This window comes from Rhea americana, unplaced genomic scaffold (assembly GCF_003343005.1).
Source record: "Rhea americana isolate MKP2758 unplaced genomic scaffold, rheAme1 scaffold_5, whole genome shotgun sequence".
Classification (NCBI taxonomy): Eukaryota; Metazoa; Chordata; class Aves; order Rheiformes; family Rheidae; genus Rhea; species Rhea americana.
Window position 1 is genome coordinate 499,005 of NW_028186645.1, and position 14,657 is coordinate 513,661.

The following is a 14,657-nucleotide window of genomic DNA, read 5'->3' on the forward strand; positions in this document are numbered from 1 at the left end:
AAGTGGAGTATTCTCAGTAGAAGTCCCACCGGTGCTTTTTACACATACAGCTCCTGCTGTCCTACAGCAAAATATTGGCTATAAGCTATTACCAGCGAATCTCAAGCTGCGCAATCCCCGAGCTGCAGATTTAACATGGAAGCCACGTCTGTTTGAAGACCTGTTATATATCTTTACATGCACATACAAATAAAAATGAAAAAGCAAACTGTGTAATCTCCTTGCTTAAAAAAAACACAGAAAGTATTTTAAAGCTTTTAAAATCATAAAACAGAGCTATTAAATCATAAAACATATGCAGGTGTCCCAGCAGTTCCCAAATACTCTTGCAGTTCCTAAGGGAATTGGGATGTGCCAAGCATCAAAAGTCCTGCTTTAATACCAGTCCTTCCCTTGTACTTTATTCCTCACATTTCCCTCTTCTTCCATTCTTTAAGAAATTGGCTCTAACTTTCCTCTGACACCTGTGATTGTGTAAAATCGTCCCCTTCTTTATTAAACTTGCGAGCAATGAAGGTTGTGCACTTGAACACAAAGTTTTGTTTATGTTCGTAACACAGCCCATGCTGCGCATGTGGAGCCCTCGCAAAGCAACGGTGCATTTACTATTGCATAGTCCTATTTGCATATCTTTTTGTTCTGTGTTCCTGAATAGTGAAGAGGAAGATTATTACCGAGTTAAGCACTTAGACTGTCGGACAACAGTTTTTTGTGGGAAACATGGACAATAATAGATGGGTTCCTTCTCTTCACCTACCCTGTTAGAACACAGTTTTTTTTGTTAAGACGACATTCTACATTACACAGCATTGAAATGTGCTGTACTGTTGCATACCTGGAAAGTAAGATGGAAACTATTCCCCATTCTGGATCAAACTTTATAGACAAAGCATTTTTAGGTTCATGAGCGGACATCTTTACTTTTGTTATTCATATCTGAAATCAAAGAACTCTAAGCATGCACTTTCCCAGATCTTTCTTTTTTTTCAAGAATTCAAAGGCAGAAGGATCAGCATACATTTTTTTYTGTTTGGCTCAGAGTTCAGAGGTTGCAAGAGGTGATCTAAGCATTTCAAGCTTTCACACTGCAGCTTTAGCAATAACACTCTTGAGATCCCATGGTATCAGGGCCTTTACACTTTCAGTGTACCCTTTCAAGGCTTGATCTACGAGGCTTTCCAGCTAAAGTGTTTTTGTTCACTCAATCCACACACTATTAGTCTTTGAAAAGGACTAACTTGCAGTGATGCACAGCACAAGAAGCCTAGAACTGCTGTTAACAGCATCACACAGGACAGTAATACCCTGATGGGATGACAAGACAAGCGAGCTGCACCGGTAGTTTATCCTTGCGGCATCACAGCTGCCTTCTTTCTTTTCAGAAAGTGTTGACACTGCACCGGCACAGGTTGAGACTTTTGAGCGTATGTATAATGTCCAATCCCAGTACAAAGGCTTTGTCATATAGAGCCCTCCTCTGCTCCAAGAGCAAATCTTGTGCCCACTGTTTACACACACTGCTTTTGCACTAGAAGATGCCATCAAGGCAGGCACTGATGAACAGCTTTCAAAAGAGTCAGCTTCTGTTTCATAATAATGAAATACATTTAATTTAGAGTGGTAGTATGCCTTTTGGTCCTAAATGATTTTCCAAATATTATCTATTCCCTTCYTTCTGTTTTCTGAAAGTTGTAACTAACAGCCCTGGTGTAGCCTTATTACAAACACAAAGAAAAATCYCAAGCCATGAGTAGTAAACAAGGAGTTATTAGTTACTGCTAATGATGCATCCTCTGTAGCAGGTTTTCAGTATTAATTTTGTATTTGCCTAATGAACCTGAAGCTTTTTGATGTACATTTGTTCAGCTTGCAGAACTATTTAGCTTGCAAGATTTTAAAAGCTCTACTAACTTTAGAAGAGTAACTGACAGGCCCTAATTCCAATATCAGACTTAGCTAACTGCCCTACAAGCACAACTCTTATCCTTAAGCCCATACTAGTAAGCTTTATTACACGAGYAGTACACAATTGAATTGACTGAATGTCCTAAAAATTCAAAAGGAAACAAATCTCAAATGAAGACCAGAATTACTACTTTCRCTGTATCTATCAAAGTAGCAATTATTTTTAAGCACAGTATTTTTCTGTCTCTTCAGTGATTTTCTCATGGTATTGTTGATTTTGGGACTTAAGTGCTCAATGAGAACACAAAAATCTTTCCACCTCAAAAATTTTTGAACTTCAGGACAATACAGTAACTCCAGCATCCTTTTTTATTCTAGATGCACGCCAGTACTATAAGAAACAGGACTCTCTAATCAAGTCCAAGAATTCTGTCAGAAGTCAGAGCTCCCCTCTTAGCCCTAGTTGCCAGCAAGCTAAAGTCTAATTTGTAGCAGGAAAAGTCTATAGTTGTTTGTGTCAGACTGCACAATTACAAAGGCTATTTTAAACACTCACTAAACACTCACTAATCGAGCAACATCACAAGCTTGTTTCTGATTACATTTTGACCATCTTGTACCACTGCTTGTAAAAGATCAGAATTGCACCCTGAATCAGAAGAGATAAGGGACTGATACAGCACAGCCCATCAAAATGCAAAAGATACTAAATGCAAAATACATCGTAACTATGATGCAAAGTTCTTGAGAAAGGCATTAGATAGTATTGAGTGAAATCCAGTATAGGAAAAAAATGATTTGACTATCCTTCTATTTTGGGACTTGATAGYTAGGAACTGCTGTATAAGAAAACACAAACAGTTCAGAATTGTTCAAAAAACAAGAAAGGAAAGGGCAAGGGAACAGGCAATCAGAAAAGGGTCCTCTAAAAAAGAAAAAAAAAATCACGAGCTGTTGTTCACATCTAGGAATAATAGCTGATAAAAGATCTGTCTTTTTAAGGAACCTCTTGGGCTGAAATCCTCCAGCTAAGTCCCCCCCCCCCCCCCCCACTGACACCTCCACTGCAAGTTGAACAAAAGACTGTGAATTATTTCTTCTTAAGAGAGGGAAATCTTTCAGTCAAAAATCTCAATGTTTTAGAAGTCAAAATTACAAAACTCAAGAGTTAAAATGAAAACAGATTTCCAATTTTGCCTCAGAGGGAGAGACTGCAGAGTATACACGTTAGAACCAGACCTAACAAAGAATTTTTCTTTCAGTACATTGCCTACTGCTTATCCCTGTAAATCTACTGGTTACAGATTTCAAAGGCATTTTTTTTTGTCTGTTTTTTGTTTTTGGTCTGTGTGTGGGAAAGCCCACAACAACAAAAGCCAGGTACTGTGCTTTTAGGCACAGGYTGAAGTACACCACTGAACAGTTCTTAGAAGTAGATCTGTTTGATAATCATAATGTACGTAACAACGATTTGGAATAGCCTGTTTGACTTTTACAACTGTGTTAAACAATGTACAGAACATAGATGAGGTTTCTTAAACATATGGATTACCCTGTCTTATAGTTGCATATAGGGATTTCATTCTGTGGTACAAAAAGCCTCAGAAGAGCTATTGGCGTATCAAAGATAACATAATATATACTAATTTTCAGGAGGTGGCCTTTGAGTTGAGTTTCATTCTTTGCTTTTTAATACACTTTTATACCCAAAAGACGTCTGATTGCTAACAGCTACTACTGTTGTTATAGTACCTACTAATACCTATTAACTACATCATGAGTTACAACAATCAAGTAGTTGACTGAAAACAGGAGAAAATGGTAACAGTATGAGATTTCCTTTCATTCATGAAGAGCAGGTAAGTAAAAAAGTAAAACTCTAATCACTGGTAATCCACAGCATTAGCATGCTCCTCCTCCCCAAAATGTTTCATGGTTTTAATAAAAAAAAGTATTTTTACTTACACTAGGAACAGCTGAACTTTTCTTACGTTCAGGAATATCAGCCTTATTTGGATTGCTGGCATTTCCAAGCATTGGGCTAGCTGGTGCAATTCCTCTTCCTGCAACAGCACTACTGCTAGATTTTCTTGACTGAATTCCTTCTTCTTTGAGGTCACTGTCTGTAGTACTAGTCTGGCTTCTTTTGGGATATGCCACTACTGAGGGGATAGATGGTCCAGCTTAAAAAACAAATGAAAAAACAGAAAAAAAAGATTTTTCTTCCCAGAAGTCCTATTACTACTTTTGCCTATAATGGAAATGTATTCACACATATGAGAGTCAAAGTAGTGAACACTGGAGATTAGAGCTGCAAAAGACAATCTAGCAAAATATGAGTTAGCATGATAGAGACAGATGATCTAGAGCTAGTAAAATATGCATATTTCAGAGGTCAGCAAAGATTCTGTGAAAAGCAAAAACTTCCCAAATGTTTGCTTCTTCATGTTTGCCCCTTTTTAAAGGGAGGGAGGTAAAAAACAAAGCAAAGWCAATTCTCTTCAGGCTTCTGTTTGTATCTTGATCTAAAGATAAATAATTCTTCTGTTTACCTTGCTAAGGCAAGAAGGACCATAGCAGTGAAGACAATTACTTGAATTTGTTACATGAGATTGCTCGATTTTAATGAAAATACAAACTGAATAGAATCCTTTGCTGTTTGAATACTTGCACTGGTTTGGCCTAGCATGCAAAACTTGAAGAGTCATTTTAAGAACAGCTARCAAGGAACTGACTTTCAGATCAGGGAATCCTTCATAAGCATAAAGTTGGCACAAACTGTTCAAGCCAATCTTTTTTAAAAATGGGCACTTGAGATGCAGTGCCGGACTGCTAGCAGCACTAATGGCCTGCAGATAGTGTTCTCAGTTAGAACAGTCCGGAAATGGCTTCAGTTTGTGCCACAAACCTCTCCATGTACGCCAGGAACAACTASGAAGAGAAAACTGTTCTGGCATACCTGAAGGTCAGACAACAGTTTTCACAGCCCATGGTACTTTCATTTGCATTAATAGGTTCCCAGACACTATAAAAAACTTGTGTGGATGTTATGAATTTGTTTCTATGTGTTGCAGTTAAATGTCTTCATAAGAGGAAAGTTACTATTGTAATAATATCAGTAACTAATTTAAATAAAAAGATCAAAATAGTTACATATATGAGAAGCACAGAAGCACAACATCCATCATCCTAGGAAACTTCCAGAGGAAAGCAATCTATGAATGCAATATGGTTATTTACAAACAGACCTAATGAAGACTCCTTTTGTGAGGGAGGGTCTAGGCAAGAAGATTTTGAGGTATTTAGAAAGCTCTAAGCAACTGTCTTGCACACTCATTAAGCAAATATAGTTCTAAGCTTGTCCAAGTCACTGATCCTTAGAAATTTAATGTTTGCAGGACAATCAAATGTCAATACTGTCAGGAAACAGAAAACAAGGAACATTAGCAAAACTTGACATTTCTTCAAGTTTTTGACACAAGCTGACCTACTAGTGTCAAAAGAAAACAAAAGTTTAACAGATGTACCAGGAGTATGAGTGAGGAGTGCTGTGCTTTTCATAAAAAAAGGGGGTTTCAAGATTTCCTAGAACGGTTGGAAGTGCAAGACACGAGGCAGACCAAGTGAATTAAGCTGGTGTATTCAGTATTCCTCTAAAAGGTATTTTATTTTTTTTTATTATTTTTTTTTTCCTGGGAAAATTGATTTTAGAATGTCAGTTTTTCAGTAAATTATTTAATCAACATGCATGAACTACATTGCCATCATCCTCTTCCTCATCTTGAGGCACAGAAACAGAACATAGCTGGCTGCAACACAGGGCTGCAACACTGAAAATAAGAATTGCTCACCGTGATCACTGTACCGCCGTTGTTTCTGGCTAGAAGATATGCTTCTCTGAACTTTGTGATGAGGAGATTGTCCAGTGCTATTATTAAGATCACTACTTGGCCTAACTTTGGCAAGTGAAAGATTGCTGCTGGAGCTTGAATCACTTGCATCCAACTACAATACAAATGAGAATATTAAAACAAGGAGTTCAGACAAAACAAATTAAACATCCATCATATTAAGGAAGCAGTAACTGGGAGGCAGAGGGAAAAATCACTCTAGTATGTAGGAAGTTTTGTGACAACAAGGCTTAGAGGCCCAGGCATCAATGCCTCACAACATCAGGCATGACTTTTTAGATTCTTGTGCAGTTGTTTTATGGGAAGCCGAAAGGAATCTGCAGCTCCTTAAAGAAAGATCAGATAAAGAAAATCCATCTCTTTCCTTTCAATTTTCCCCTCTAAGTTCTGTAAGATTTTAATGGGAAGAGAGGATACATTCCGAGAAGCCACCACACCAATTTCCACAGTAGAGGAACGAAGAGCAGCTTACTGATGCCAAGCCCTGTCAGCATCACATGAAAAAGTAATAGAGAAAAAGTGAACATTTAGAGGCTGATCGGTTCTACACTTAAGTTCCTTAAAAATATTTACTGCTGGCATATTCACCCTCAAGCTCCTAGACTAGATGAGATAGTCAATGGTGCACAAAATCCTTAACAGAAAACTGCTGGCCGAACAGGGTAACTCCTGGGAACCTACAGACAATTGCTTACTTACTGATGATGACTTGGACTAGGGTAAGAACAGACACAGCATCCTTTGAACATGTGGACAGTTCAGTTGGCACTGCTGATTAAAAATAACCTGATTTTGGGTGTACTGGACATGTGATAGGTATTGAATATCTGTGGTTACTGCATTAATTTTTGTTTCTAATTTGGCTGATTTGATTTTATTTGCATACTTACCTCTGATGATTTCCTTCCTAGCAGTAAGTATGTAGCTGTGATTTCATCATACTTCATTTTACTAAGAGATTCTTGAATTTCTTCTTGAGAATATCCCATTCCTACCATAATATCTACAAATGAACACACACTCTGTAAGTAACTGAAATATTCTGATGTTTATGCTGGAGTGTTAAATTCAAAAGCAAGAACCGAACATCTAAAGAATGAAGCAAAAAATCAAGCCTAATGCAACACCTACATTAAAAGAGTAGTTACACTTTTCAAATGATAAATATTCATAGCAAGTACAGATTGGGGAAAAAGCATGCATAATGTAAACAGTATCATATTCTGAAAAACACTGGTTTACCTATTCTTTTCTGGTCCGAGATGTCAAGTTCTGGTTCAACAAAAGGTTTAAGTTCATCCTCCTCATGCCCTGCATTGATCCACCTGTCCTTCATAATTTGCTGTAAAGAAAGGCTTCTTGTTGGTAGGAAATACTTACTAGTAAAGAAAAGAAACTACTGAAAGAACAACTTCCCTAATTTATCAAATACTAATGCTTTTTTTCATTTTTCTTTTCTGGAACAGTCCCCAGCACCAACTTCATTTTGTTTTGCTCCAGTGAGGAAGACTATACATGTCAAGGCAGATTACTTCCTAATCCGTGAAATTCTAGCACACAGATGAAAAGTAAAAGCCCTTAACAAAGACCAAAAGCAACATGACAACTCTGACGTGTCTAGTACAGAAATATTAGGCCCTGACTAGACTATGGAACCCTCCCTGTAAAGTCCTGTCTTCAGCTACAAGAGTCATGGAAGGGTGTCAGTATCAAGAAAGTGCATATAACGCAAATACTACCAAAGCATGTAAAAGGAACAACAAAGACAGTGGATTAAACTGTATACATAATAGTAATAAAAATTGAGTTTCCATCTTTTCTCTAATATTGACTGATGGCAGACACTCCACAAGTCTTTCTGAAGTATTTAAGGACAGAGTTTCATAAGGAGCTTCAGTTGATCTATGACTGCACTATTCCTGAAAAGCGTGGCCCTGACAAATCACAAGTTGGCTACAGCAAATCTTTGTGGCATGACAAATTTTCAGTCAGGTCAGGGTCCTGACTAACTCCCCATTCAGCTGCATGGTCATAAACTGATGCTAAAGTTGCCCTGGGGCATGCAGCTTGGTAAAGATGGCATCATCTCTTCCAGCAGGGACACAGTCTCGTACAACTTGAAGTTGATTTTGAAAYGGTACTCATGGGAGGGGGGGCTACTTCATCATACTTTCTGATCCAGAAAGAAATTTAGGTAACTTTTCTTTGATTACACTGWGTACCTTGCTGTGGAAAAACAAAGTACACTTAGAAAGAGTTTAAGTTTCCGCAAGTAATAACAGCATGCCTGCGTGGCCAGATTTCTAATCATCATACTCCTATCAGACTACTAACAATATTCAGTGGTTATGGAGTGACTGCACATACTTATACATCATCACCAAATCTCTATTTTTCCTTAGTACAGCCAATACATTTTTAGTGCAAGTTGTTGGAGCATTAATAAGTAGAGTGTTAGTGGCAGGTAGAAATGTATTATTTTATCTCCTCCAWAATAGTAGAAAATGCAAGCAAAAGGTAACCACACCATAATCTAATTTTTTGGATCACATTTAAGYTCTGGTGGATCATCCCTTAATGCAGGAATCCACTCACTAACTGTCAGGAAAAAAGTTGTATGAAGTAGGCAGTGTAATAAGAAAATCTCACATTCATTTTGGAAGTAATTGTGGAGTCTACYGTCCTGTCATCACAGCAAAGAAAACTTAAGTCATACCCTTTAYTCAATCCCCTCAAAATACACTCTAAACAGCATGATAACAAGAAATCATTAATCACTTCAAAAATGTTTGCAAAATATAATGTCTAGCTCACTGAGCTCACATATTTGTTCTGTTACCTCTAGAGTGCCTCTTTTTGTTGGGTTTAGCACCAGGAAACGTTTGAGGAGGTTTTCACAGTCTGTGGACATGTAGAAAGGAATCCTGTATTTTCCCCTTAGTACTCTCTCTCTAAGTTCCTATTAAAAAAAACAAAAACAAAAACCAAAATGCAAAAGACCAAGAGTTGTACGCAGCAGACAGTTCAACTAAACCATYGGCTAAACATGCCCTCTGAAGGGCAGAGTATTCTACACAATCTCACCTTTAAGTTCTGCCCATCAAAAGGAAGAGATCCACTCACAAGGGTATAAAGAATAACACCTAAACTCCAAACATCTACTTCAGGTCCATCATATTTCTTTCCTTGAAAGAGCTCTGGAGCAGCATATGGTGGGCTGCCACAAAAGGTGTCCAGTTTATTTCCAACTGTAAATTCATTGCTAAAACCAAAGTCTGCTATTTTAATGTTCATATCTGCATCTAGCAATAGATTTTCAGCCTGGAAGAAAAAAAGAATGCTTTGTAGATATTTGCTTGGAAAAAAAAAAAAGAACTGTTGACCATTTTTATTCATAAAAGGTAGAAAGTTAAAAYTATTAACATCTCCTTCCTTTCAAGGTCTTTAATTATACTTTAGATTATCATYCATATATCCTCTATTTTAATCTCTGTACAATGGCTTAGATTACAGCAGCTGTTATGCTAACTGAAAACTGTGTTTTAGCATCTGTTAGYGCAGGATGCATCCTGCACTACTGTGACTGACATTCTTACATCTATTAAGATCGAAAAAGAACGCTCACAGCATTCATACTTTTAGTGGGTATCCCTGTAGAAGTTTGCTAATATGTAGAACCTTTGAACTCTTTTCAGGTTGTTCTCTTTTTGAAAAAATTACAAAGCTAGGACATGTACCACATGCTATGTGGTAACGTTATTAATACAAAAGGCACATTGTAAAGAAGGGATATACCAATCCACATCAAGCTTCAGGCTTGTTGCACCTCAGTTTCATCATGACAATAGATAGTTCATTAATTCTGCACAAGACTAAAACTAGTCACATCACTACCAAACTGCAATTTATTTTTTTTAATTTAAAGTTCTCAGTTGACACTGATCTGAGTCAGAACTGAATGTGGCCAGAAGGTGAGAGGCTATCTTCCACCAGCCATTAAATATCTGCATTGAGAGTTCTCCTTTTATTTCTGTATTTTCAACACTCCTCAAAACTTGCTATAACACAAACAATAATAAAAATAAATAAATAAATAATCCAACCCACACTACATATCAGCAGAATAAAATCCACACCCTGGAGGTACAGAAACTGACATACTCACTTCTTCCTAAGCAAAATATTTTTACTCACCTTGAGATCTCTATGAACAATATGCTTTTGATGGCAATACTGCACTGCAGATACTATCTGGATAAAAAACAAGCCCAATTATGTAAGTGACATCTCAAAGAAACAAACTTTTAATCAGTAAGTTCCAAATTTATTACTTGAATTGACACATACTTATGCATTCAGAGCTATATAACCAACTCCTACAGTGACCAGCGTGTCTTGGGTAAAGTTGCTAAATACATAGCCACTTAGGTGTTTGTTATTTAAGCTATCTGGTTTCTACTAYACTTGAAAGAGGATTTTGTTTTTTCCTGTGTGACTAATTATAGACCAGGGGAAGCAATGACTTTCAGAAAGGTTACTGAAGTATTTCCATTCCAGTACTGTATGCAGCTATAACAGACTTCCCTGTAGCCTGAACTTTTCCARTCTCTATCCAAAGGTGATTTTTCATGCCACAGCATGGGAAGAAAAGTGTAAGAAACTGCTCAACTACTGGAGAAACAACTAAGGAACAGCTTGTTTTTCAAAACTTCAGTTACACAGTAAGAAACAACAGGGCTTCTGGCAGAGGTCTACTGTTTACCTTCACACTCTTGTATTTTGTATGGTGTACAAATGTAGTAAGCTTAAAGTAAAGTCTGTCTGCCTCTCAAACACAGAGTAATTTCTTCCAACATAATTTCCAAATATTTAAGAGTTTTCCCTGCTTTGCATAGCAGGAAAATATACAAGCTMTTTACACAGGTCTCCTACTATACTGCTTTACAAGTACAGAGTTATAAGCACAACTACCAAACTGTGCATGTGGAAGTCATACTGTATTTGACAGACTGTGAATATGTAACAATTCAATGTGATGCATAAATGGTCAGAATGGAGGCAGTGGATACTATGACTTCTTTAAATACACGAAATAGCACATAAAAATATTTTACTGTAATAAATAGGCTTAAATAAATGTATTTGTAACTTTYGTCCCACAATTTAACAAGATTTCAAATACAGAAAGATGAGGCATGGTTACTGTTACACGAAGTAACTCGTGACCAGACTGCCTGCCCATCCTGAATAAGGATCCTCCTCTACAGGAGAAAARCAGCGTTTTTCTCAGTATTTAGAATAGGTTCAAGCAAGGTTCTTGGTAGGTCAAGAAACTCCCCTACCCATCATTTTCAAGCAATCCATGTTTCAATTGTTGTGCCCCTGTATTATTGTACTGCACATGTGCAAAATCCTACCTTAGAAGCTAGAATATTCTATGAAAAGTTGTTTCAATTGCCTACATTTTTACTCTGCCTTCACTTATTCCTTTCAGTACTGGCTCCCTCCTCTTCTTCACTCTTTCAGACTGAGTTCTGTTTGTTTTATAGCTGCTGATGCTGTCAGTCTCCTTCCATATCATCAGTTGTACCATCCTTTTGGTTTTCCTTCCATTCCTCCCTGCTTCCATTACTTTAGCACCAGTCACAAGYTCACTTTCCCAGGTGTTTCCAAGGCTGCCAGCATGCCGAACACCTCTGCATTCCTGAGTAAAGTATGAGACACAGCACTATTCTATTTGTTTCTACACTGCTTCTGCTCTCAGATAGTCAAAGTMTATGGATTATCAATTAGTAGTTTTCTTTGAAGATGCTTTTAAACTAGTCTGCATTGCAACAGGATAGCACAGACTGCAGAAGTGAGGTATCAACTCTAAACGGAAGGGAAACAATAAAACGTGTAAGAAAGATTTATAACTGAAGAATGACAGTCAGAACTGAGGAAGACATAGGGCAATGCATGTTTCATTGGGTTRAGTCCCTTATCTTCCACCTTCCATCATTTTTTTCCATTGACAGTCCCCTTACCCCCCAAATTACTTGGAAGTGACAAAATTGCTGATGCATGGTAGGTGGGAGAAYAAGAGATGAAACAGAAGTGGCTCCTTTTCCTAGAAAAAATATAGGTTAGCATTGGAATAAAGCTCTTAGGAGGATTTCAAAAAATTGAGACAGGATTTCAAAATCTGCATAATATTAAGTTTTTAAGAACAAGTTAGATAAAATCTTTATGAAGAATGGGTTGGCTATCTGATGAGTAAAAGTGACAAGAAGATAAATGACCTCTCAAGGTTCCTTCCACACTGCTATGAGTATTTCATTTCTTAATTGGTATATRCAACAGGATGATATGTTATGAATTTTTTAATTTTCAAGATCGATCCTAAAATCTGCTAGTACTAGAAACCCTCTATATAAACTGYTTCTCCAGCTTCTTAGAGAAGAAGCAGAAGACTAAAGGAAGCCAGTTCTAATTGACTGTGGTAAAAGAAAAGAGGGAAGGAATACATATTAATTGTCAATTTTATTTTTTGTAATAATCCCTCTTGCCCTCTGAGATTTGATTTCCTAATTTTGCATTAATTCTTATCCAGGGGCCAGATTTTTCTGTCAAATAGGGATTGTTAGATCAAACCAGAACTGCTCAGAAGGCTATAGCAGGGAAAGAACTAGGTGATATTAAGAATGCAGAACATTTTGGATTTAAGTTTCTCATATACAACTACACAAAAAAATCTTGAAATGGAAGACTGCAGAAGATATAGCTATATTTTTAGTGTTTGTATCCCTTCCTATGTTCCTTGTCAAGCATGACTGGAATAACTTGATCATTATCTTTTTATTTTTTTTTCCCTGATAAAAATCCTAAGTATACATAAAAAAAATGGACTTAAAAAAAAAAAAAGCAAGGARGGAGACTTATCAATTTCTGCTCTCCACCCACTAGAGAGAGAAAAATATCAATGCCTCCTAAGATAAAACACAAGTGTTTGCTGCAGAAATCACATCTACCAAAAGAAACAGGATCTGAAAATAACAGATAAAACAACCTATTGTAAGAACTAAGCTCAATATCATGGCACAACTGTTTCTCCAGTTTAAAGAGGGTCACCATCTGTTAAGCCAGTTAGTGAATTAAAAAAAAAAAATCCCTATTATGTCATAAGTCTATCTAGCACAAGAGCAGCTGCAGTGGATCAGAGAAAAGGTCTACACAGAGCATTCTCGCTCCAACAATGGCCAAAAGCTTTGTGGAGTTATTCTGGGACTACAGTAAGGTAAAATGAATAATCTTATGACCTGTAAATGAGGTAAGGTCCAATTTCCTTTAACACTGTCCCACAGTCTCAGCCCCAGTGTCCAAAAATCTGCCAAATTCTGATCTCTCTCTTGCATGTATGCTCTCTTCTCTAATAAAGCTTAAGCTCACATGCTACAGTTTCTTTCACTGGGGGCATCAGTATGGTTCTCTATTTTTTTCCAGGCACTTATCCTCATGAAAGTTTCATGAACCTTGTATCAAGATCCTCTGAGAGATTGAGATCCTCTAAAATCAGTCGAAGTTGCTATTCAGGTACAATAAAGCAGCTATTCAGGTACAATAAAGCATAGCTGCCTCCTCTAGGCTTCTGAAAGGGAAAAAAGCCTTATAAAAAGAAACTCTTATACTTTCAGAAAAAGAAATACATATTYGTATATGCTTCAGTGGGTTCATGCGATGCCACCTAGATATCTTTACAGATAGCCTTTAGTCTACTGAAATACACAAATCAAGCATGGAAGCAACTCTTTATGGGTAAAATATCCAGCTTAGTAGATAACTCTTAAATTCTTTTCCTTGACCTTTTCTTTTTTCTTTCTTTCTTTTTTTTTTTTTTAAAAAAAAGGTTATATATGTTTTATATTATCCATGCTGGCCCATAAAATTAAGTGTTAAGTGTATTTGTAAAACATGATGGGCTTGCTTATGCAAGTTTTTGTCTAGATATTTGACTCCCTTTTAAATAAAATACCCAAACCTGACAATCGCTAAGCAAGTGAGATTTCAATGGAATTACTGTGAGATCTATTTCCACAAAATTCCTRTAACAGACAGTACAAAGAGCAGAGAACAATACCAGTACTAATTTTCAATAGTCGCATACGAATAAGAACAGGAAATCCTCTAAATTATGTTATTCTGAAATTCTTCAAGTGACATTACAAATGCAAGGTAAGAGTCTGGAATTCAAAAAAAAAAAAAAAACAATTTTCATGGAAGTGTCTGTTCCACAGCTCATTAGAACTCGTCACATTTAATCTAACGTACAGAACAGAAGCAGGAACRACAAGAGAAAGTTCTCTACATTAAGGGATATGAAAGAGAGAAACAGTTTTTAAAAGTGTGTAAGATTTTTATTAAATAGGAAGACAAATTTTCCTTACTATCAATACGTAGATTACTCAAGCAATCATCACATCATCTGGGGATGGAAGTCTACAGATGCCTTCTTCCATTGTGTGATAGTATTTGATGGGTTTTTTTTTTTTTATTTATTTATTGCAAAAGACTAAAAAGGATAAATTCAAGATTTACAGAGAGTAGATGTTTCCATACCATGCTTTTGTTGCCTTCCTCTAAAATGTGATGGGTCTGTTTGTGCAAGTTTTGATTTAAAAGAGAACAGTTGGACAAAACACCTAAACCTGACCCAAACACAGGTTAAATACCTTTCCATCTTTCTCTTTTGTTTCACTGCTGCTCTTGAGCTTATTGCCTACATTGTTTTAGTACGGCTCTTAAAATGTGAGACACCAGGAACAAAACAGTTACACAATTTCTTAGTTCCCAAATTGTTGCTTT

General features: G+C 36.8%; 1 protein-coding gene across 8 annotated transcripts in view; it reads right to left on the reverse strand.

Annotated features, from left to right (window-relative positions):
- Positions 1-14,657, reverse strand: part of MARK3 (microtubule affinity regulating kinase 3) — a 60,272-nt gene that overhangs the window by 16,244 nt on the left and 29,371 nt on the right. For all 8 annotated transcript variants that reach the window (XM_085317384.1, XM_085317382.1, XM_085317379.1 and 5 more), the window contains 7 exons: positions 10,011-10,067; positions 8,901-9,137; positions 8,656-8,775; positions 7,059-7,158; positions 6,707-6,819; positions 5,757-5,910; positions 3,871-4,088 (listed from right to left, as the gene is read on the reverse strand). In XM_085317384.1, coding sequence (XP_085173510.1) covers positions 3,871-4,088; positions 5,757-5,910; positions 6,707-6,819; positions 7,059-7,158; positions 8,656-8,775; positions 8,901-9,137; positions 10,011-10,067 — 999 coding nt within the window. The remainder of the gene's footprint in view (positions 1-3,870; positions 4,089-5,756; positions 5,911-6,706; positions 6,820-7,058; positions 7,159-8,655; positions 8,776-8,900; positions 9,138-10,010; positions 10,068-14,657) is intronic.